General features: G+C 56.7%; 2 protein-coding genes across 3 annotated transcripts; one reads left to right on the plus strand and one right to left on the minus strand.

Annotated features, from left to right (window-relative positions):
- The first annotated feature begins 1,237 nt into the window (after positions 1-1,237).
- NPR2 (natriuretic peptide receptor 2) lies at positions 1,238-19,986 on the plus strand. 2 transcript variants are annotated; one of them, XM_051856521.2, is made up of 22 exons: positions 1,238-2,696; positions 3,441-3,646; positions 9,110-9,223; positions 9,467-9,602; positions 9,840-9,934; positions 10,130-10,262; positions 10,460-10,544; positions 10,929-11,049; positions 11,211-11,285; positions 11,492-11,569; positions 11,789-11,893; positions 12,019-12,090; positions 15,789-15,948; positions 16,076-16,231; positions 16,311-16,479; positions 16,629-16,775; positions 17,171-17,294; positions 17,452-17,520; positions 18,918-19,092; positions 19,164-19,262; positions 19,455-19,546; positions 19,651-19,986. In XM_051856521.2, exons 1-22 carry the CDS (start codon positions 2,030-2,032, stop codon positions 19,714-19,716), a joined length of 3,144 nt encoding a protein of 1,047 aa, XP_051712481.1. In that variant the 5' UTR covers positions 1,238-2,029; the 3' UTR covers positions 19,717-19,986. The 2 variants fall into 2 exon arrangements, with proteins under 2 accessions (XP_051712481.1, XP_051712485.1); XM_051856525.2 differs by lacking the exon at positions 11,211-11,285.
- Positions 19,987-20,068: 82 nt separating this feature from the next.
- On the minus strand, positions 20,069-23,082 carry SPAG8 (sperm associated antigen 8). The gene is made up of 7 exons (XM_008268209.4): positions 22,415-23,082; positions 21,335-22,313; positions 21,074-21,248; positions 20,833-20,878; positions 20,636-20,753; positions 20,480-20,542; positions 20,069-20,384 (listed from the first exon to the last, which is right to left on the minus strand). The coding sequence occupies exons 1-7, from the start codon at positions 22,450-22,452 to the stop codon at positions 20,217-20,219; spliced, it is 1,587 nt and encodes a 528-aa protein (XP_008266431.1). The 5' UTR covers positions 22,453-23,082; the 3' UTR covers positions 20,069-20,216.
- Positions 23,083-23,223: the final 141 nt, after the last annotated feature.

Raw genomic sequence — 23,223 nt, forward strand, 5'->3', positions numbered from 1 at the left:
TAGGGAATCCACACGCATGTCCCTCGAAGGTCAGCACTGGGCCCTTTGGCTTTCATCGTATCCCCCCCGCCCCCCCAGCTCGTGCAAGGCAAGCAGCCAGCTTCAATAAACAAACACTGTGCCTAAGAATAAAAAGGCATTGTCCTTCATTTCCCCTCCGAAACCACTAGGTGTCGCCTTCATCTCAGAGAAACTGCGCCCCTCCTCGCCCTGCCTTCCCACCCGCCTCCAGGAGCTCTTAGCGTTTTGGCACAGGGATTTCTGGAAAAGTGGATTGAAAATGGGTGGGGGAGAGAAACAGTGTCTCTCAGCACGGGGAGGAGAATGGGTTTATGTGCACGTCCTTTATGACAGTCTGAGAAAAGTCCCCTAGGCCCCTTAGCTGTCCCTGCCAGCAGTCATGTTGTCATCCCCTACAGGGTCAGATGCACACTCCAGATTTGGGGTATTTGGGGTGAACTTGCTAGGGAGGAAGCTTGAGACCAGGTGAACCCAAGGTGGGGTACAGTGGGCCTCCACCGCTTCCGGGGGATGTTCTGCGCAGTGCGCCCCTAAGCTTTCACCCAGCGCTAGCCCGACCTTGCAGCGGAGACAAAAGAAAGGGCAGGCCCCGGAGCAGATGGCGCGCTGGGAGCTGGGGTGGGCCGCGGTGGGCCTCTGAGGATGTGTGGAGGCCACAGGGGCAGGCAGGGGGGCGGGGAGAGGAGGGTCGAGTGCCCGGTAAGGAGGGGAGCCTGGGGGAGGGGGGCTCTCGAGGAGTGGGGCGTGGGGCCCCTGGGCGCTGGTGGGGCCGGTCCTACCCTGAGTGGGCGCTGCCTCCGAGAGGCGTCCGGAGGGCGGCATGGCTCATTAGGGGGGCACTGCTAAGGTGACCAGAGGCTCGGGGATCCCGGCCTGCTTTCTAGAGACAAGCGTGTATGAGGGGCTCCGGAAGCTCAGAGGAGACCCCCAGGAAGAGGGGGCCAAGTCGGGGGCAGAAGACAGGCCCCGGGAGCGCTGGAATGTGCGAGATGGAAGGGGGCTTGGCGGAAGCCCTGCAAGCCAGGGGACGCCCGGGGCCCCCAGCCGGCCCGCGAGACCCTCGTGGGGAGCCCCCCAGCGCTCCCCGGGCTGGGCTTACGACCGGGGAGGTCCCCGGGCGCCCGGGTGGGGGGCGGGGGGAGGCGGCGGGCGCCGGAGGGTGGGGCCGGGCGGGGCGGAGGAGGGGCGGGCGCGGGGGCGGGCGCGGGCGGCCTGCCCAGGGAGTCGCACTCGGCCGCCGCCGCCGGCGCAGCTAGCGGAGACGCGCCGGGCCGAGGCGACCTGACCCGGACGAGCGGCGCGCGCGGGGGCCCAGGCGGGGGGCGGGAGGAAGCGCCGGCCGCCGGGGCCCAGGAGGAGCGGAGCGGAACGGAGCTGGGGACACGGGCGGGGCCGCCGCAGCTCCGGATGGGACCAGCGCCCGGGCCCGTTAGTCCAAGCAGGAGCTTCGGGAGAAGCCTTCGCAGGAGACTCACCCCTGCCTTCCCCTCCCCTCCGGCCCAGGCCTCGCTTTGCTCCCCGCCCGCCCATGTCCCAGACCGTCCGCGCCGCGGGCGCCCTCCCGCCTCGCCGCCCCTTTGGTCCGGTTTCCCGCAGCTCCCCGGCCTCCCAGCCCCTTCGGCCGTGAGGTGCCCCCAGGCCGTTTCTTCGTACCAGTTCACCCCCGCCCCCAACCCCATCCCAGCCTCGGATTCCCCGTTGCTCCTCAGGCCACTTCAGGGCTCCCTGTCCCCATCCCGGCCGCGGGCCCCTTCCGTCTGTCCGTGCCTCCCCCTGCCACCCTTCCCCTAGTGCTCCGTGCTGGCCCTAGACTGGCGGCCCACCCCCTCCGCACCCCAGGCGGCCTCTCCTCTCCTCCGGGCGGGTCCGGGTCCCCAGCACTTTGCGGGGCCCGGCCGCCTCGGCCCGCGCCTCTTCCCCAGGCTCCAGGCTGGGTGGTGCCCGTGCCTCCCGGCTAGGCCAGAGCGGCCCCAGGTGCTGGGGGCGGAGGGGCTGCTGCTTTATCCCCATGGCCTTGCCATCGCTCCTGCTGTTGGTGGCAGCCCTGGCAGGTGGGGTGCGTCCTCCGGGGGCGCGGAACCTGACGCTGGCGGTGGTGCTGCCGGAGCACAACCTGAGCTACGCCTGGGCCTGGCCACGGGTGGGTCCTGCTGTGGCACTGGCCGTGGAGGCGCTGGGCCGGGCACTGCCCGTGGACCTGCGGTTTGTCAGCTCCGAACTAGATGGCGCCTGCTCTGAGTACCTGGCACCGCTGCGCGCCGTGGACCTCAAGCTGTACCACGACCCTGACCTGCTCTTGGGCCCCGGCTGCGTGTACCCCGCCGCCTCAGTGGCCCGCTTTGCCTCGCACTGGCGCCTGCCCCTGCTGACTGCGGGTGCTGTGGCTTCTGGCTTTGCAGCTAAGAGCGAGCATTATCGCACCCTGGTTCGCACGGGCCCCTCGGCGCCCAAGCTGGGTGAGTTTGTGGTGACCTTACACGAGCACTTCAACTGGACCTCCCGCGCTGCCCTGCTGTATCTGGACGCTCGCACCGATGACCGGCCTCACTACTTCACCATCGAGGGCGTCTTCGAGGCCCTGCAGGGCAACAACCTCAGTGTGCAGCACCAGGTGTATGCCCGGGAGCCAGGGGGCCCTGAGCAGGCCACCCACTTCATCCGGGCCAACGGGCGCAGTGAGTGTGGCCCGGGGCTGTGTTAGGGCCGGGGTTGGCGGGGAGCTGGAGCCCAGGCCTGGGAAACTGTAGGTGAAGGTCTGTGTTGGAGGGCTGAGCTGTATGTATGTGGTGGTTGGGGACAGAGCACCTGTGCCAGGGCCCACGTGCTTTGCCGGCAGCTTGTGGACACCATAGGCAGATGTAAACAAGGAGTAGGAGAGCGCTGTGTGCGTGTGGAGTGTGTGTGTGTAGGGGGGAGATGAAGCTTGGACCAGAGGAGAATGTGGAGGCGGGGAGCAGGGTGGGTGCCCCGGGAGGGGTGGATGCCACCCTGAACCCCACGCCTGCCTGTGAGCAGAGATCTCCCAGACTGGGGCCCCAGGACATCTTGGTGGCAGCAAAAAGTAGCGAGGCCTCCACAAACAGGCTCCTGGCTTTTGCCTCTGAGCCTAGGGAGGAGGTGGGAAGTGCGGAGGCTGGGCGGGGAGGGGAGGGGACAGCAGCTGAGCCCTGGGGAATGGAGGGACTGTAGATGAGCGCACCCTCCTCCTGGAGGGTGAGGTCAGGCCCTGACTTCTGCCAGATGGTCCAGGCGGCCCCAGGGTACTCAGGACCCCCACTGCAGGGGGAGGGAGGGGGAGCATCTGCTGGGGGTGCATAGGTCAGAGCACTTTCTGGCTGAGGAGGGAGACGCATTTGGTTCCGGGAGGGCGGGGCGGCTGGGCGCTCTCTCAGGTGCGCCTCTGTTGTACCTGCTCCCAGTTGTGTACATCTGCGGTCCTCTGGAGATGCTGCATGAGATCCTGCTCCAGGCCCAGAGGGAGAACCTGACCAACGGGGACTACGTCTTCTTTTACCTGGACGTCTTTGGGGAGAGTCTCCGCGCGGGGCCCACGCGCTCTACAGGCCGGCCCTGGCAGGACAACCGCACCCAGGAGCAGGCCCAGGCCCTCAGGGAGGCCTTCCAGGTATCTTTCCGGCTGAGTCTGCAGGAGGAAGTGCTTTGTTGGAGGTCCCCACAGGGCCTCCAGGAACAGGGCAGGAATTGTGAGAGCATGTTGGAGTCTGGTGTCACTCTGCCCCCCACCCCGCCCCCTGGAGCTCTTCTGCTAGGGCTGACTTTGGCCAGCTCCAGAGATCCTGGAACACTGACTTTCCTAAGTGCCAGCAGTAGACCACAGGGGAGCAAAGTCAAGGGAAGGACCTGAGCCTCGCCCCACTCCTACAAGGCTCCCACGTCCCTAGAGAGGTGAGGCATACCTGTGGCACAGTTACGTAAAGTTTGAGAGAAGGGGTGTGATGGCGTGGCTGGAACGGACACTGGACGCTGAGAACCGCAGTGGTTCCGAGGAGGCACAGTCGCTGTGGCCTGGGTTTAGGGACGAAGCCTTTTGTACAGGAAGTGAGATCCTATCGTGACCTTGGTGGTAGAGGTCATATTCGCAGAGCAGGAGAAGGAATCCGAGCTGCCTGAGCAAAGAGAAGAAGACTGGAATGGGGCTGTTTGGAGGACCAGGAAGATGCTGACCTGACAAGAGGGAAGAGTTCGCTCAAATTAGGTACAGGGATCGCAGAAGTGTAATCCAATTAAGGAGAACTCTAGGACTTGCATTGCAGGTCTTCGGAGTTTTGTTTTGTGAGGGTCAGTGTGGTGACAGAACTCCAGTTGGGTTAGAAGAGCCTGAGGCAGTGCCCTTGAACTAGGGTGTCCGGAGGAGGCGCAGGAGAGATGGCTTTCAGAGAGAGCTTGTAGGGACGGCTGGCCTGACTCTGCCTGCTTCACTCCTCTGTTCCAAGTTTCTGTGACTTGTTTGCTGCTAAATGCAATGCTGACCCCTCGCTGTGACGGTGAAGATGTTCTGTAGTGTGCTGTCCCCCACATTTCCAGTCTTCCCTCGCAGGGCTGAGACCACCAGCTGGTCGGACGTCTCTCAGGCTCCCTGGCCCCAGGCCCCCTCCTGCCCTCATGCCTTTGTGCCCTCTCTCCCTCTCACAGTCACCCCCGCGAATGCTCTCCCACCCCCTCTACTGATTCCCCACTAATTTATGTGTATAAGTGTTTCCCATTTATTTATGCATGTTCATTCCATAAAGGGTTTGAGGTGGCTCTCAGGATAGCCTTAAGGTCCTTTTCCCACTGAGTTTCTTGGTTCCAAGTCAGTGTGTCTAAGAGCTGGACCTGGGCCGGCGCCGCGGCTCACTAGGCTAATCATCCGCCTGCGGCACCGGCACCCCAGGTTCTAGTCCCGGTTGGGGTGCTGGATTCTGTCCCGGTTGCTCCTCTTCCAGTCCAGCTCTCTGCTGTGGCCCAGGAGTGCAGTGGAGGATGGCCCAAGTGCTTGGGCCCTGCACCCGAATGGGAAACCAGGAGGAAGCACCTGGCTCCTGGCTGGCTGTAGTGGCCACTTGGGGGGTGAACCAATGGAAAAGGAAGACCTTTCTCTCTGTCTCTCTCTCTAACTCTGCCTGTCAAAAAAAAAAAAAAAAAAGAGCCGGACCTGGGTGGCCATTCTTCTGGAGTGAGTAAGGTTTCAGGGGCTGTGATTATGTATTTGGTCAGGACTGAGCAGTGTGTCCTACTGAATGACACACCTGTTGGCATGGCTGACTATGAGCCTGTGGTTGTCACACTTGCACAGGGGCAGTGGCGGGACAGGCTTTGTTTCTGCTCTAAGCTTTTCCTAAAGCAGCCTTCTCACGGTGGCCTGTCTGCATGTCGTTGCCACGTTCTTTAAGACCCAGGCCTGTTCTTTGCCCTTCCGAATCCCCAGGCTGCACTGAGTTCCCTTCTCTTGTGCTTCACTCTGGCCTCCGTGGAACTCAGCACATTGTTTACTGCGTGTTTGTACATTTGAAGACTTGACTCATCCCACTGGTGTTGACGGAGCACCTGCACTAGGTTCCAGGTGCTGGTATGCAGTAGAGAACAGAGCAGAGGAAGTCCCCGGAGAATGAACAAACACACAGTGAATGCAATTATAGGAACATATTGCCATGTGTTAGAGAGAGAGAGAGAGAGAGAGAGAGAGAGAGAGAGAGAGAGATGGGTGTGGTGCAAGAAGGGAATAGCCAGAAGATTGTGCTTCAGCTGCCATGGCCAAGGGAGGCTGATGGATGTTCCGGGTGGGAGGGCTGCCTTCTCTCTGTGAAAGAAGAACCTGTGTTTCTCGTGTGAGGACTCTTGTTAGCCAAGGGTCCCCAGTCCTTAGCGCTGGGAGAGGAGGGCTGTTGTCACCTTCTAGGCAGTCATGTCAGCCTGTTCGTTCATGGCTCTCTGTCTCACATGATTCAGACAGAGTGATGAAGAGGGGCTTTGCTGCAGCACGGGAGAAGGGCAGCAGGCAGTCAGAAATACGCTGAGGGAAGACCAGGGACAAGGGTGGGAAAGGACGAGGGCAGGGGCGTGGCCAAGCTGCTCCTGTCTCCCAGGGCTGAGGCAGGGGTGCGGGGTGGGGAGGGAACCTGGGTGGCCAGCTGCAGCCAAGGAGGAGAGAGCAGAGAGCCCTTTCCCAAGAGACACTTGTCCTACAGGAGTCCCAGACCAGGCCAGCCTGAGCACGGGGCCAGACAGGCGAGGAAACCGTGGCACAGATGCCCAGAGTTTTTCCAGGAGAGTGTCATGGCCAGAAAGAGCCTCGGGATGGCCGCTCCTGGGCTAGGGGACCTTGAAATGAAGTGTGTCCATGGGATTTTTCTCTCCCATCCATCCGTAGCCACTGAGGTTAGGGATCACGTTCATCCTCGTCTTCCACACGTCTAGCATGTAGTAGGTTGGCATTAATTAAGGTGTGTGTTGGGGAGAGGGAGGGTAGGTCTAGGAGTTCGTCTGGCCAAGAATGGAGCTGCCAGGATTTGGAAATCAAAGTGGTCAACCAGGGTAGGGGAGAAGGGCAGATGTGGTGGAACGAACTGCATGGATAGATGACTGGACTCCGGGGAGCCAGAGGACGGCAAGGCGGGAATCCAGGGGGAGGTCATAGGTAGGGGTTCCGCAGGAGACTGGCTGCAGATAGGGAACCAAGCAGCCACGGCGGAAGAGAGCCGTAGCTGGAGGCTGTGGGAGGCAAGATCTCTGCGTGGAGACTGTCCCTTGTCCCCTCAGGCCTTGGCTGGCAGCACGGCCCTCTGAGCAGAGCAGGTCGCAGCGTGGGTGAGCCCACAGGTGCCTCCTGCAGGGCACCTTTCTCAGGTGCACTCCTGGCTTCTGCCCACTGCCAAGCCCAGTTCTGGCAGACTTCGCTTGTTTTTTGTCCATCTGGGGCCACAGTTACCTACCTTCCCCTCCTTCTAGCTCCTGAGCAAAACTGCTTGGGGTTTTTGGTGTTTTTTTTTTTTTTTTTTTTTTTTTTTTTTAAGTAGCTGGGAGCCACAGCAAAAACAGTCTAGCCTAACAGTTTTCAAAGTATGGTCTTGGGATCCTGGGGGCCACAGAAATCCTTTGGGGGACCACAGGTAAAAACTGAAAAATAATACTTTGCTGTTCTTTGCCTTCGCCACTCATTCTGCTGTCCTTATACAGTGGAGTTTTCCAGAGGTTCCTTTTGTGGGATAATGTCATCACTCTGGCAGCTGTGGGTGGCTTGTGTGGACTTTCATTTTTGATCTTTTTCTCTTTCTTTTTCTTTTTTAAGATTTACTTATTTATTTGAAAGGCAGAGTTATAGAGGCCGAGGGGAAAGAGAGATATCTTCCATCCACTGGGTCACTCCCCAATGGCTGCAACGGGAAGGGCTGGGCCAGGCTGAAACCAGGAGCCAGGAGCCAGGACCTTCATCCAGGTCTCCAACATGGGTGCAGGGGCCCAAGCCCCTGGACTGTCTTCCACTGCTTTCCCAGGTGCCTTTCCAGGAAGCTGGGTTGGAAGTGGAGCAGCTGGGACTTGGACTGGTGCTCATACGGGATACCTGTGTTACAGACAGTAGCTTAACCTGCTGTGCCACAATGCCGACCCCTGTGTGCTCTTGTGTTCTCAAAGTGTATCAGCTTTAATTTATAATATGGCCAATACCTGTAGATTTACTCCACATAAACACAAGTTTCTTAGGGTCCTTAGTAACATGTAAGGCTGTCAGGCCATCTTGAGATCAACATGTTTGATAACTGCCAGCCTAGGGAACAAAGCAGCCTAGAGAATAAAAAACCCACCCTCAGCCTTAAGTGAAATACAAGTTGTATTAAATCTCTTCTCCAGCTCTTGTGCTTTTCATCGTCGGTGCGCTGCCTCTCTGAATGTCTTGTATTTCTGCAGCAGGTGTCGCCTACTGAACCCTGCCCACCTCACCCTTCGTCCTCCTCCCCTTTATGTTTTGCCTGAGCGTGGAAGGATGTTAGAAGGGTGTGATCAAGCGCTCACATGCTGCAGAGAAAACCGCAGTCTGATACGATGAGTGCGAGGTGGAAGTTGGCTTCCGCTGCCTGTCAGTCCTCCCCAGACAGCTCATGGTGCGCGCAGGGGATGCAGGTGCGGTCTCACAGCCCGCGTGTGCTTTCCATGGCAGGAGTGCATAAAACTGGCCAAAGTGCCTGGATTTTAAGTTACCGCCTTCACAGTCGTGGTGAGCTGAAGTCTCTCCCTGACCCTATGATGCCAGTTTGGTGTCTGAGCAGGGACTGGTCTCAGCGGAGACTGCAGCTAAGGCAGGGGCCACCCGCGGGGCTCACGGGAGCCGGGCAGGCACTTTGATGAGGGACGGACGTGCTGACTCATGCGCCAGGGAGATGTGTGCCTGCCTGAGCCCACATGCCGTTTGCTTATCTGTGAAATGTGTGTGGTGTGTGGCATGTGACTTCTGGGAGTTTGTCCCAGTGACACATGTCTCTTAAGCAAGACAGTGATGCTTGTGGGAAGTGTCCTCTGCAGGCGAACTGTGTGAACTCAGCCTCTCACAGGTGGAATCGCGGCGTCCAAGTACCGCCCAGAGCCTGGAATCTCTTTCCTTCACCGGGCGCAGGCGCTCTGTCTGAGTGGCCCAAACAATGACGTCATCGTGTTATTGCTAATGTTGACAGTAATGAACACACCAGGGAGGAGCAGATGACCCGTGTTTTCCCCGATAGTGGACGGATACCCCAAAAGGAGAGGAAAAGAGGGGCTGTGAGACCACGGGCAGCTCGCCAAGAGGCCTTGGGTGTGGCAGGGAGTTGGGGAAGATGATGGGCTTTTGCGGTTACTGCCTGGTCTCCCCCTTCCCACAAGCAGTGCTGTCTGCCTTTCCTGGAGGAGTGCTGCCCCCTCCCCCCAGAGGTACTGAACACACCGCACGTGCACATTTGCACACACACACACACACACAGAGCTTAGTATCCTTTCAGCCTTCAGACTCACCCCTGTGTATTATAGATCATGTACATTTCACCAAATCCCCCTGTCCTGCCTCCAGTCTTGCCCACCTGGAATCCCATTCACTTCTCCCCGTATTCTGCTGGTACAGACTGTGCTGGTGATCACGTACCGAGAACCCCCAAATCCCGAGTATCAGGAATTCCAGAATCGTCTGCTGATAAGAGCCCGAGAAGATTTCGGAGTGGAGCTGGCCCCTTCCCTGGTAAGCAGCTCCCTCTCCTCTCCCCGAGAGAGGCCGGCCTGTGAGCAGGACTCCTCTGCCCCAGCTCAGCATCCAGCGGTGGCTGTGGCTCCCATCCAGGGCATTTCCTCGTGGCCCGGGGTCCAGTGAGGTGGAAGTGGGCGGGGGGAAGTAAAGCAGAGGTGAGAAGAGGTCCAAGGGAGCCCAGAGCTGGGGGTCGGGCAGGGGCCTGGCAGGATGTTTGGAGAGAGTTACCACCCCCAGATGAACCTCATCGCTGGCTGCTTCTACGACGGCATCCTGCTCTATGCTGAAGTCCTGAACGAGACCCTCCAGGAAGGAGGCACCCGGGAGGACGGGCTGCGGATTGTGGAGAAGATGCAAGGCCGGAGGTACCACGGTAAGGAACGGGGCTGACAGCGCCCCTGAGGGCTGGGGCCAGGCTCAGGAGCGGAGTGGGCAGAACAAGAACAGGTCGGAGCAGCAGGGGGCATCAGCAGGGGCTGGAGGACGTGGCATGGGTGGGCACATCTCAGGGGCAGGGGTGGGGACAGGCTCTGAGGCAGCTGGAGGGGCCAGGGGAGAGGAGGGGTTCTAGGGTAGACCTCAAAGTAACGGCTGCTCTTTGCTCTCTTAGGTGTGACTGGCTTGGTTGTTATGGACAAGAACAATGACCGGGAGACCGATTTCGTCCTGTGGGCCATGGGAGACCTGGATTCTGGGGACTTCCAGGTGATGGGGGAGGGGCAGGGAAGGGATGGTGGCCTTGCAGAAGTCAGCCTTCTAGAGTCCAGGGAGGGCAGAGCCAAAGGGCCTAGAGGCAGGGGCTTATCTTCTCTGGGGGAGCCCCCTCCTGGCTGGGGGACAAGCAGAATCGCAGTGTCTCGGGCAGCAGGCCCATGGGCCCAGCTTTCTGCTTCCTCGCAGCCTGCAGCCCACTACTCGGGAGCCGAGAAGCAGATCTGGTGGACAGAACGGCCTATTGCCTGGGTGAAGGGGGCACCCCCCCTGGACAACCCCCCCTGTGCCTTTGACTTGGACGACCCATCCTGTGATAAAAGTGGGTGTGTGCAGGGCCTGGGAGCTACACTTCCTCCCCTCGCCTCCACCCCTGCTGCCTCTCCACTCTGCTGCCCTCCCTCCTTGCTCACTTCCCTCGGGAAATCTGTCTGCTCCTCCCCACCTGAGCCTCACCCCTCCCCACTGGGCAGCCCGCCGCCCCCATGGTCTTTCTCAGGGTCTCCCTCTCCCCTTCAGCTCCTCTCTCGACACTGGCCATTGTGGCTCTGGGCACAGGCATCACCTTCATCATGTTTGGCGTTTCCAGCTTTCTGATTTTCCGGTGAGTTCTGGGCCCCTCCCTGGCCGGCCACGATGCCACACAGCCTCCGAGGACAGCTGGGCCCGAGAATGTGGGGGAGGGGCCAGGGCCTCCTCTCAGACCTGGCAGCAGGTCCTCCCTGGCCTTTCTCCATCGTTGTCTTCAGGCTGGGAGTCTGTTCCACTTTGGGTTCTAGACTGGTCATGCTAACTGGTCATTTAGAGTGGGGCCGAGGTCAAAGGTGATTTTCCTCGGGTGCACCGTGTGTTTGGAAGTGGGCCTGGGGCGTGCACTTTCGGCGCGTGTGGCCCTCGACTACCAGCTGGAGCACCTTGCAGCCGCGCGGTGGCTGAGGGGGTGGCAGGGCGGGGCTTGCCAGTCAGCTGAGGTGTGCAGTCCTTACAGGAAGCTGATGCTGGAGAAGGAGCTGGCCAGCATGCTGTGGCGCATCCGCTGGGAAGAGCTGCAGTTCGGCAACTCAGAGCGCTGTCACAAAGGCGCAGGCAGCCGCCTCACGCTGTCGCTGGTGAGCCCTCGTCTCAGCGGTCGTCTGCCTCCCTCTGAGTTGCTGTCCTTTCTCTCCCTGGACCTCTCCCAGCACACTGGCCTGTAATGATAGCCCCTGCACTGCCACCACCATCTAATGTTCCTTTCATCCTTCCGCCTCCATGTTGCCCTTGGCCCCAGCGGGGATCCAGTTACGGCTCGCTCATGACAGCCCATGGGAAATACCAGATCTTTGCCAACACCGGTCACTTCAAGGTGAACAGTCGTCCGCTTGTTCTGGTCCCCACCATTTCATCCTGTCTCATCCCCATCTGCCACCTCTGCCCCTGGACCGCTGCCCCCATGACCCCCGCTCTGTGCCCAGCTGAGCTCCTGGACGCTCCCACAGCTCTCCAGTATTCCCTGGCGCCCAGAAACACCTGATACTCACTTTCCGTTTCCCCTTCCACCCTCGCCATCAGGGAAATGTTGTGGCCATCAAACACGTGAACAAGAAGCGCATTGAGCTGACCCGGCAAGTTCTGTTTGAACTCAAACATGTATGTGATGCGCCTGGGTGGAGGGGGCGGGGGAGGGCTGGGGGAGACCACGGGGTAGGAGCATTGGCTAGCAGGGCAGGGGTGTGCTCACAAGTCATCCCAGGGCTTATTTATACATGAGTTTAAGCTGTAGGCACAACCAAGAGAAGGATCTTCCCATGTCGTGGTGGATTTCTAAGCTCGCTCAGTTCTCTTCTCCTTCCTGATGGCTTCCTGCAGATGAGAGATGTCCAGTTCAATCATCTCACTCGCTTCATTGGAGCCTGCATAGACCCTCCCAACATCTGCATCGTCACCGAGTATTGTCCTCGTGGGAGTTTGCAGGTGAGGGCTGGGTGAAGGAGACTGTGGTGGTGGGGTTAGGGGATTGGCTCAGTTACATTGACTCTTTGCCAGGTGACAGCCAGTGGGCCTAGGACAGACATAATCTATTCCATGTCACTTACCAGGATATTCTAGAAAATGACAGCATCAACTTGGACTGGATGTTCCGTTATTCACTCATTAATGACCTTGTTAAGGTGAGTCTTTCCCACTCCTAGTTAAGAGGTCATTCACTTCAAAATGTCTCCATTGTCCTGTGTTTGCTTAAAGCTTCTCTCCACTGTCCCATCCTCTGATAGTCCTGTTCTCTCCATCTGCCCTCAGCCTGTGTTGGGTAATAATGGTTAAACAGGGATCTAGGGCTTATACCGGGGGAGTGAGTTTTACCTGCTGCCGGAGTCTGGTGCCTGTAGAGGATTTTTGTCTTTCTGTGGTAGGTGTGTCAGATGTCTCCCCAGCTTCTCTTTTACCTCCAGGAGTGCAGTGGCTGGTGGTAGGGGGCCCATTTAGCCCAGCAGTTAAGACACTGACTGTGAGACACTGTGTCCCACGTCAGAGCACTCGGATTCAATGCCTGACTCCAGCTTCCTGTTGGTGCAGACCCGGCGAGGCAGCAGTGGTGGCTCAAGTCATTGTGTTCCTGCCACCCGTGGGGGAGACCTGGGTTGAGTTCCTGGCTCCTGGCCATTGTGGGCGGGCATTTGGGGAGTGAACCAGCAGATGGGAATGCACTCATTCATTCATATATATTCTCTCTCTCTCTTTCTGCCTCCTAAATAAATAAGTAAAACATTAAAAAATTAAATCCTTTGGAAGAGAAAAGATGAGTGGATTCTCTGAAATTCTTATCTCCTGTTTTTCCTCTCATCATTGGACTCTCTGACAAATAGTTGGCATGTCTGTTATTTTGCTCAGAAAACTGAAATTTTAAAAAGAACATTTACTTGTACAAAAAATAAACCAAGAAAGAGTGTACTAAGCCTTTAGTATCCCTCCAGTAGGCTAGGTGTCAGCTATTTTCAAATGACCCAAAAGCCTATGGAATAATGGAGGCATAAAATTCGGTTTTCCAGGGGTTGGACAGGTAGACAAGTTTTTTTTTTTTAATTTTTAAAAGACTTATTTTTACTTATTTGGAAGGCAGAGTGACAGAGAAAGAAGGAAAGAGAGAGAAGGAAATCTTCCATCTGCTGGTTTACTGCCCAAATGGCCATAATGGCCAGGGAGTCTAGAGTTAGATCTGAGTCTCCCGAGTGGATGTCAGGGGCCCAAGGACTTAGCCATCTGCTGCCGCTTTCCCGAGAACAGCAGCAGGGAGCTGGGTCAGAAACAGAGAAGCCAGGGTTTGAACCCCAGTGCTCTGTCATGAATGCTGATGCCTCAGGCAGTGGCTTAACCCCCTGCAGCGAGAGCTCTGCTTGTGTGTCCAGAAGCAAGCCTCGGCCTGGGAGCAAGCCTAGTGGAAGACCACACGCTGCCCGACAGTGCTTTGCTGTATTCCAAATTCTGATGAAGTCATTTTAAAATGTGTGTGTGTGTGTGTGTGTGTATAAGAAAATCTGCCATCAAATGAGAGATAAAGTACTAGATCAAGTTGAGGTAGTAGTCAACTACAGGTGTGATGATACATAGAAGGAAAACATGACTCTTGGAGAACAGCAATTTGATGAAAAAAGTGGCTTTGAACAGAGTCAGCCTGATCATTTCTGTGATTTTGGAAAGTGTCCTTTGTAGTTTCCATGAAATGAAATTCACAGATTTGGTGATTCCCAAACGTTTGTTTGATGCCTAAAATAAAAGGGAGGGACTGGCGCTGTGGTGCCGCAGGTTGGGCTGCCGCCAGTGACGCCAGCATCCTATGTGGGCGCTGGTTCAAGTCTCAGCTGCTCCACTTCCTATCCAGCTCCCTGCTGATTTTCCTGGGAAAGGAGTGGAAGACAGCCCACATGTTTGAGTCCCGGCAACCATGTGGGAGACCTGAATGGAGTTCCACCTCCTGGCTCCGGCCAGGCCCAGCACTGGCTGTTGGTGGTCATATGGAGGGTGAATCAGTGGATGGAAGATTCTCTCTCTCTGTTTCTCTCTGTCTCTCCTCTTTGTAACTCTGCTTTTCAAATAAAAAATAAAATAAATGAAAAGGAAGAGTTCACATGGACTAGAGATACGAATTGTTAAGACCAGGGCTACCCTTCACACAGAGTTTTTGGGGTCAGCATATAGAACCTTGACTCCTTTCCGTCCCACCAGGACCTGACTTGCGTGGGCCCTGAGGGCTGTGGTTTTGGGAAGCACTACTCCTTTAAGACCTGTCTTCCTCAGAGGCGTGCGTCCTCTCCTCTGGCCCCACTGGGTCTGCAGTTTCAGCTTGTGCCTTGGCTTGGCAGCTGTTCCCCACTTGTGACCGCTTTCCTGGGTATGGTCATTCACTCTTCTCCACCTTCTCCCTGAGCCAGCACTCCCTGTAGTAGCAGATCACAGTCCTCCTCCACCCTGACTTGCTTGCCTGTACACAGATGGATTAAAGTTCAGCTGCTCTTGGTACGTGGGTCCCAAGCCCTGGCTTCCTAACTACCAGCCCCGATAGGCGTCAAATCACTCTTGGCGTTCAACCTTATGGTTATGTTCCTTTCACTACTGCTCAGTGGGAACTCGGTGCTCAGAAGATGGTTTCCCGGGGCCGGCGCCGTGGCTTGCTTGGTTAATCCTGCGCCTGTGGTGCCGGCGTCCCATATGGGTGCCGGATTCTGTCCTGGTTGCTTCTCTTACAGTCCAGCTCTCTGCTGTGGCCCAGGAAGGCAGTGGAGGATGGCCCAAGTGCTTGGGCCCCAGCACCTGCATGGGAGACCAGGAGGAAGCACCTGGCTCCTGGCTTCGGCCGCAGTGCGCTGGCCACAGCAGCCATTTGGGGGGTGAACCAACGGAAGGAAAACCTTTCTCTCTGTCTCTCTCTCTCTCTCACTAACTCTATTTGTCAAATAAAAAAATTAAAAAGAAGAAGATGGGTTTCCCTCTCTAGGGTAGTAAATTGGCAGCTCCCCTATCCCTTCTCTTATGTTTCCTCTCCTGGTGCCTGGGTGCCTCTTTGCTGCTTATGGTACCAGAAAGGGACGTCTTTCCTATTCTGCCAGCTTCCTTGAGTGGAATTGTGCAAAGGATGCTTTCCAAAATCAGTTTACTGTTTTTTCAATTAATTAATTTATTTGAGAGGTAGAGCGAGAGTGGAGGGGTGAGAAAGCAAGTGCAGGCTCCCCTCTGCTGGTTCACTCCCCAGACGCCCTCAAAGGCCCAGAAGGTGCACTCCATCCAGATCTCCCACATGGGTGGCAGGAAGCCAAGCCCCTGAGCCATTACCCCGACCCTGCAGGTTCCACGTCAGCAGGAGGGTGGAGTCAGGAGCTGGGGGCACTCTGATATGGCACGTGGTGTCTTAACTGCCCCTCAGCCCGCTGTTGGTAGGGTCCCCAGATCTTTAGACAGCTGGTTAAGTGTCCTTCTCATGGAGAGGGGATATTCTTTTTTTTTTTTTTAATTATTTGAGAGGCAGTTACAGAGAGAGAAAGAAAGAGAGAGGGGTCTTTCATCCGCTGGTTCACTCCCCAAATGGCTGTAACGGCAGGAGCTGGGCTGATCTGAAGCCAGGAGCCAGGAGCTTCCTCTGGGTCTCACAAGTGGGTGCAGGGGCCCGAGCACTTGGGCCATCTTCCACTGCTTTCCCAGGTGCATTAGCAGGAAGCTGGATCAGAAATGGAACGGCTGGAATTCGAACTGGCACCCCTACAGGATGCTGGCACTGCAGGCGGAGACTTAACCTACTACGTCACAGTGCCGGCCCCGGGCGAGGGAACATTCTAAGGAACGTATGGTCCAGTCCCGTGACTCCATCTGTGTCCTGCAGGGTATGGCCTTTCTCCACAACAGCATTATTTCATCCCATGGGAGTCTCAAGTCCTCCAACTGTGTGGTGGATAGCCGTTTTGTCCTCAAAATCACAGACTACGGCCTGGCCAGCTTCCGATCGACTGCTGAACCCGATGACAGCCACGCCCTCTATGCCAGTGAGGCCCGCCCCCGTGCCTGTTTTTCCTGTTGCATTTTCATGTTGGGGAGCATTATGGGAATTAGCCTGGTGGACTTGGGGACACCCTCTTTTGGAGGCCTGGCTAGCCTGTTCCTTCTTTTCAGAGAAGCTGTGGACCGCCCCAGAGCTGCTCAGTGGGAACTCCTTGCCAACCACCGGCATGCAGAAGGCTGACGTCTATAGCTTTGGGATCATCCTGCAGGAGATAGCGCTTCGCAGTGGTCCTTTCTACTTGGAAGGCCTGGACCTCAGCCCAAAAGGTGAGAGTCAACCCACTGTCCACCGCCTCTTCTTCCTGCATGGACCCTGTGTTTCATCCAGACCTTTCATCGCCCTCAGAGATCGTCCAGAAGGTGCGCAATGGTCAGCGGCCATATTTCCGGCCAAGCATCGACCGGACCCAGCTGAACGAGGAGCTAGTTCTGCTGATGGAGCGATGCTGGGCCCAGGACCCAGCCGAGCGGCCAGACTTCGGACAGATTAAGGGCTTCATACGCCGCTTTAACAAGTGAGGGAGTAGCGAGGGGCAGGAGCTCCCCGGAGGCAGAAGCCCCCTCAGTCTTAGTGGGTGAGGGGGTGCTGGTGGGGCCGGAAGGTGGGGTGGGGAGCAAGTCCTGGGAGTCTTGGCAAAGGTGCCACATCTTGTCCTTCCCCCAGGGAAGGTGGCACCAGCATATTGGACAACCTCCTGCTGCGCATGGAGCAGTATGCCAATAACCTGGAGAAGCTGGTGGAGGAACGCACGCAGGCCTACCTGGAGGAGAAGCGCAAGGCTGAGGCTCTGCTCTACCAGATTCTACCCCAGTGAGACCTTTGTCCTCCTTCCAGAATTTTCCTTGGGGATTATTCTCCATTGGCCCCTGGCTCATCACGCTCCCAAGAACTCATATCCCAAGCCTCAGAACCCTGCTTTTTCACATCTTGCTGCCCTCTTTCTGGCTTCTCATCCCTTCTTAGGACACTGCTCTACGATGCCCTTCCCCCAGTGAGTGGATGTGCAGCAGTCCTGCCTTGAGACACCTGGTTGCCTGCACAGGGAGGCCCTGCCATCCCCCACTGCCTGTGCCCCTTACCCTGCCCTAGATTGTAATGTTTTCCCAGCCACTTTCCTTTCTCTCCACCAAGTCGTCTCTGCTGCAGCCGTGTACCCCTTTCCAGTCTCCTTGGCGTCTGGTTCACAGCTGCACCCTTGTCTCTAGTTCAGTGGCAGAGCAGCTAAAGCGGGGAGAGACTGTTCAGGCGGAGGCCTTTGACAGTGTTACCATCTACTTCAGTGACATCGTTGGCTTCACAGCGCTGTCAGCAGAGAGCACCCCCATGCAGGTGAGAGGTCGTGGGTGGGTCAGGGACCTGGGGAGCCTGAGGAGTAGGGACGGTTCGTTTGTTCTAGAGCTCCCATATCTTCTTATGGCTCATGTGTTAAGAATTCTTAGAAAGTTGGGTACAAGTCTGAAAGCCTCTGCTTTTCCATCCCCGTTAGGTGGTGACACTTCTTAATGACCTGTACACCTGCTTTGACGCCATAATTGACAACTTTGACGTCTACAAGGTGAGAGTCAGGGCTGCCTTCCTGATGAGATCACGTGGGCGTTTAGCCTAACAGTTAAGATGTCCATGTCCCATATCAGAGAGCCTGGGTATGAGTCCTGGCTCTGCTCCTCATTCCAGCGTCCTGCTAATGCAGACCCTGGAACGCAGCAGTGATGGCTCAAGTAGTTGGGTTCTGGCCACTCGTGTGGGAGACCCGTATTGAGTTCCTGGCTCCTGCCTTTGGTGCAGCCCAGTCCTAGCCCTTGTGGGCATTGGGAAGTAAGCCAGCAGATGAGAGCCCTCTCTGTCTCTCAGATTAAAAAAAAAAAAAAAAATCACTCAGTCTCTCTGGACCTGACGTGCCTGACCTCTTCCATCAGTTTTTGCTCCAGGGTCTCCTGCACCCTCGTGCTGGAGCACTGTAATCGTACAGTTCAGTCTCATTTGTTAGGACTTATTAAGCTCCCCCAGTCAGAACCATCCCAGAATTTAGCCCCTGTCTCCCCAGGGGTATAAACAACAGCTTTTTCACCATTTCTTTCCAGTCCCCTCCAGACATGGAAGAATCATACAGGATGTAGGTACAGATAGGTTGAGTGAGGTGAAGGGCAGGCTATGAACAAATATCGTAGAGCCTTTTATGTTGACGTAATGAGCTGACAGAGGGCAGGGTTTACTGTCCTTGGGAATGAAAATGATCTGGATTTGAATATTGGCTTTGCCATTGTTGCCTTGGGTAAGTAATAGGATCTCCTTGAGCCTCAGTTGTTTTATCTGTATATCTGGGAATAATGGATTTGTTCTTTTGTTTGTTTATTTGTGTGTGGTAGAAAATTAATATCCACTCCTGTTCCTGCCCTTTAGACTCACGCTAGCACCTCTGTTGTCTCTGTCATAAAGAACTCCTATAAATCCTTTGCCCAGATCGATTTGATTTTAAAAAGATATATGTCTCCCTATGATAATTTTTCCGAACCACGTGAGAGTTTCAGACACAGTACCCCTTTACCTCTAAGTATTTAGTGTGTATTTCCTAACAAGGACACTCTCTTACTTGGTTTCAGTCAAAGACAAAGTCAAGTGTTTGTCTTCCCACCTCTGGCAGTCTGGGCTGCTGGCGGCCTTTGGGCTCCAAGGTTGAGCCTGGCTCCTGCTTCTGTTGCAGGCAGGCTGTCCTTCCATTCAGCCAAGGGTTTCTGAGTTTTCCCCAGGCGCTGGGGTGGGGAGGGAGGGCTTTAAGATTCAGAGACCCCCCCTTTCCCACAGACCCTCAGGCAATGACATGTAGTCCCTAGGCTATGTTCTGCCCTTGTAGGCTGTCATGAGGACTCCTGGTGGTGTCCAGCTTATCTCCTACTATTCCCCTTTCCCACTGGTTGAGAGAGAGGAAACCTTCTAATGCCCACTCTCAATCAGGTGGAGACAATTGGGGATGCCTACATGGTGGTATCTGGCCTCCCAGGCCGAAATGGTCAACGCCACGCACCAGAAATTGCTCGGATGGCCCTAGCCTTACTGGATGCAGTTTCTTCGTTCCGCATCCGCCACCGACCGCATGACCAGCTGAGGCTGCGCATAGGGGTCCACACTGGTAAGGCTGACTCTTACTGCATCCCTACTCACCACCTTTCCCAGGCCCTCCCAACCCATTTCTTCTCCCAGGGCCAGTCTGCGCAGGGGTTGTTGGCCTGAAAATGCCCCGCTATTGTCTTTTCGGCGACACAGTGAACACCGCTTCTAGAATGGAGTCCAATGGCCAAGGTGAGACATCAGCTCCTGCCCCAGCCTCGGCCTCAGTAGCTCCTGCTTTCTCCTGTGGTCCTCAAGTGCCCTGTCCTTGGGCACCTTTCACCTGAGGGACATGTGCGCTGGAAGCACGGGGGTGCTTGCTCGGTGCTCTCCAGCGCCACCAGCTCCTCTCTGACCCCCCCTCCCCCCACCCCGGCCCCGCAGCCCTGAAGATCCACGTGTCCTCTACCACCAAGGATGCCCTGGATGAGCTGGGTTGCTTCCAGCTAGAGCTCCGGGGGGACGTGGAGATGAAGGTGACGGCGGTCACGGGGAGGATTCCGGCGGGAATCCTGGGGACATGGAGGGACTCGGGGAGTAACATAGAGGAATCTGAATTATGCCCACTGCCCGCTTCCAGGGAAAAGGAAAGATGCGAACTTACTGGCTCCTAGGAGAGCGGAAAGGATCCCCTGGGCTCCTGTAAACCCCACTGCCTCCCAAGTCAGACAATCTCCTGCTGCTGGTGCCTGGGTGGGCAGTGGCCACCATCTCCACACACGAGAAACAGACGTTGTTACGTGAGATGAAGACGTGCAGAAGAACCTACTTCTATGGACGTTGTAGCCCTCTGCAGCTCAGCCTTGTACATATACCTGCCCCTCTCTGGCTTGGTCCCCCTTCCTCCCTACCTTCTGTAAATATCTGTATCTAAACCAGAATATTTTGGCCAAATATAAAACACCACCACCACCAAGTCACGGTGTCACGGTCTAGGGTAGGAGCAGCCAACCCCAAGGATGGGCGCGGTGACTCACAGAATCAGTGAATCAACAGTCTCAGGAGGAGAGAACCCTTTATATATAAGGCCCCCTTCATCAAGCACAGAGAACTCTAACTTTCTCCCCAGCTGTCCAGTCCAGAGATTCCATATCCCATGTCCTGCTTCCCTTCCCAACCCCTAGACAGGAGTCACTCTCCCCCCTTCTAGCCCCGCCCTCCTCCCTGACAGGCAAGGGAAGACATTTCTGCTGATTGGTAGGGGTGACTCGCAGGTTCATAGGGCAGAGGCTGCCCCAGAGACAAGGGCACAGGCGTTGAGAAGCTGCAGTTCTTCCGGAATGGCGTGTCCAGCGTCCTGATGTTACTGACACCCTGCAGGAGGGCCAGGATGAGGACAGAGCCTGCCCTCCCCTGAGCCAGGAGAGAACACAGCCTCTGCCCTGCCCTGCCCCGAGTCACCCTCACACCGTCAGCTGCCGTGCCCTCTGCATCCAGAAGGTTTCGGGCTGCTCCTTCCGGTAGTCATGAGGCTGCGAGGGAAAGAGCCGTGAGCAACTCTGGGCCCTCCGCCCTCTCTGCCCGCCCTGGGAGCCCAGCTGCGTGAGATGGGCAGGGCTTCTTACCTTGGTTGGGGCAGGAGGCCCTGCCCGCACCAGCTCCATTCGGTAGTCATGGTGTGTCACTGACTCGACCTCCGAGAGCTTCCTGGTGGTAGGCTCCTGCTCTGCCCGTCCCTCTTTACTGCGCAGCCCTGCAGGGTGTCAAGGCCATTCTGCCCCAGGTCTCCCCCTCCCCACCCTTCCCCTTCCCCATCTCTCACCAGATCTGATGGCGCAGGAACGTCTCCACCATGGCTTCACGCTTCCCTGGGGGGAGGGGGACAGGGTGGGGGTCTAGTTAAGACACAGTCCCAGAAGAGAGAAATTTAAGAAAAGGAAGGAACAATTTGGGATTTTGCCCTTATATCCACCAAGCAATCCCCCACCCCAGCAGAAACCCCTTCCCCTCTTTGATTCTGTGACTAGTGGGCTCATTCTGCCCTTCCCTCTCATGCTTCCCACCTCGAAGTGGCTGCCGGAAGCTGGCCGGGGGCTGGTATGAGTCCTTGTGGGTGGTGCTGGAGGGCATGGGTGACTGTGGTTGCAAGGTCAGCAGCCCTTGGTGTCCGTGTCGGAAGAAGAAGCTCTCGGAGCCGTCCTGCATGCGTGGGACTTGATCCAAGTGGTTGGTGGCTCTCTGTGGGCCCCAAGCTGAGTGACTGATATCCCTTCCTAGACAACCACCCCGAGGAGACGGGGAATAGCTTTCAAGACCCTTAATACCTCTTCCTCCCAGTTGTAGAGGAGACACTGGCCCCGCGGCTGTGCTTCACTGAAAACCTTGGACTTCCTTTCAACCTCTGAGGGCTTCCGGGGGCCGCGGGAGCCAGGTTCTGAGACTTGCAGAGATTCCCACTGTGGTGGTTTCTGAGGCTCCCAGTGGCACTGGTGGCTCCAGGAGGCATAATTAGGGACCAGGTCTGTTCCGAGACTTCTGAACTTTGGAGAAGTGCTGGAGCTGAGGCCAGGGCCAGAGCCTGGACCAGGCCCAGAGGCAGGCCCAGAGCCTCGACCAGAGCCAAAACCATGGCTAGGACCATAGCTAGAGGTACCAATACGGACATGGCCAGGACCAGTGGCAGAGCCAGGGCCAGGGGCATGGCCAGGACCAGAGCTGGGGCCAGGGCCAGGGGCATGGCCAGGACCAGAGCTGGTGCCAGGGCCAGGGGCATGGCCAGGACCAGAGCTGGTGCCAGGGCCAGGGGCATGGCCAGGACCAGAGCTGGAGCCGGGGACAGAGCCTTGGCCAGGACCAGAGCCTTGGCCAGGACCTGAATTGAAGACAGGAGCAGGGCCAGAACTGGAGCTAGTAATCAGGCCATGGCTATAGCCAGGAGCAGGACCCGTGCTAGAACCAGTCAGGAGGCCAGGGCTAGCGCTAAGGTCGGTTGTAGTACAGGCATCCCGAGCCACACAGGAAACATGGGCGGGCTCAATGCCAAGACTCCCATGGTCTATCTTGTGGGCAAAGCTGGGTTGCAGAACACTGTCAGAGGAAGGCTCTGTGAACTCGGAATAGGGCGCCTGGCCCTGTGCACACAGTGCAGCTGCTTTGGCGGCGGCAGCAGCTGATGCAGCTGATGCAGCCGCTACAGCTGCCGCGGTTGCGGCTGCCAGGGCAGTCCTAGGACGGCCATCCGAAGAAGGAAATTGTTCCGAAGTGGACCCTGGTCCTCCGGAGCTGGGCTGTATTTCCGAAGAACTGAAAGAAAACGAATGTGTTAAGGTTGTCACGAGCACAGCAAAAAGCCCTCCGACCCTCCCTGTTCCCTTTACGCCGGCAGCCAGAGCGGTGGCTCTCACCGCAGGCGCGATCCCTCAGCAGACTCATTGGTGTCCATCTTCCGACCCAAGCTACTGGGTTGCCATAGCGACAGCAAACAATTCCAGGAGACTGCGCAGAAGTAGAGCTGGGCGGACGTGGAGGGTGGGGGTGGAGGCAAGGCCTCTGCGGGGCGGAAGTCAGCCTAGGAGCGGCCTTCCGGCGTTCCGCCCCGACTGCATTCCGCTCCAACCGGGTTTTTAAGGTTCCGCTGGCCTAAGACCTCGCCCTCCATGCGCTAACATGAGCCTTTACCACTTTCCAGGGCGATTATTTAGGGAGCTATGTTGCAAACAGAGATGACTGTGGCATCAGACGAAATCCTGCTTCCTGCGTTTGTGCAGGGGCAACAGTAGCTTTCTCACAGTTCGCTCAGTTCATTCCCAAAAAAAGTCTGGGGGTGGGCATAGTGCATAAAACTTTTTAAGGATGAAACTTTATGAAACAGCTTAAGAGAACAACGGTGAGACATATGGAACCGTGAAAGGGTAGCAGCAGCTTTTGTCTGTGTGACTGCTTCTTCTCCAAAACAATGCCCTCATAATGACCACCCTCTTCCCATCCCCCCCTTAGAAACTAGTTTGGCCTCTGAATAAAGACCAGGGTTGAATATGTCTTACACTTGGGTTTCACCTCCCTTAGGCTCATTCCAGCTGCTACTTTTCAAGAAGCTTGACCTAGGGTGGCCCCTTAGCTGCCACCACAGGATGGGCCTCCTCAGTATCTCTCAGGAGGTGAATCAGTTTTCTTCCCCCTTCTGTGGTAAGAACCTTTTTATATTTAAGACAAG

This window comes from Oryctolagus cuniculus, chromosome 1, assembly GCF_964237555.1.
Source record: "Oryctolagus cuniculus chromosome 1, mOryCun1.1, whole genome shotgun sequence".
In the NCBI taxonomy this organism is placed as follows: Eukaryota; Metazoa; Chordata; class Mammalia; order Lagomorpha; family Leporidae; genus Oryctolagus; species Oryctolagus cuniculus.

What these genes read in the sequence shown, in the direction of transcription:
- SPAG8 (XM_008268209.4), bottom strand. Translation starts at nt 22,452, where the DNA reads ATGGACACCAATGAGTCTGCTGAGGGATCGCGCCTGCG. An exon ending in TCTACAACTGGGAGGAAGAG is followed by an intron (nt 21,249 to 21,334) that starts GTATTAAGGGTC and finishes TGGGGCCCACAG; the next exon opens with AGAGCCACCAACCACTTGGA. An exon ending in CTTCCGGCAGCCACTTCGAG is followed by an intron (nt 20,879 to 21,073) that starts GTGGGAAGCATG and finishes CCCTCCCCCCAG; the next exon opens with GGAAGCGTGAAGCCATGGTG.
- NPR2 (XM_051856521.2), top strand. Translation starts at nt 2,030, where the DNA reads ATGGCCTTGCCATCGCTCCTGCTGTTGGTGGCAGCCCTGGCAGGTGGG. An exon ending in GCAAGGCCGGAGGTACCACG is followed by an intron (nt 9,603 to 9,839) that starts GTAAGGAACGGG and finishes TTGCTCTCTTAG; the next exon opens with GTGTGACTGGCTTGGTTGTT. An exon ending in GCGCATAGGGGTCCACACTG is followed by an intron (nt 19,093 to 19,163) that starts GTAAGGCTGACT and finishes TTCTTCTCCCAG; the next exon opens with GGCCAGTCTGCGCAGGGGTT.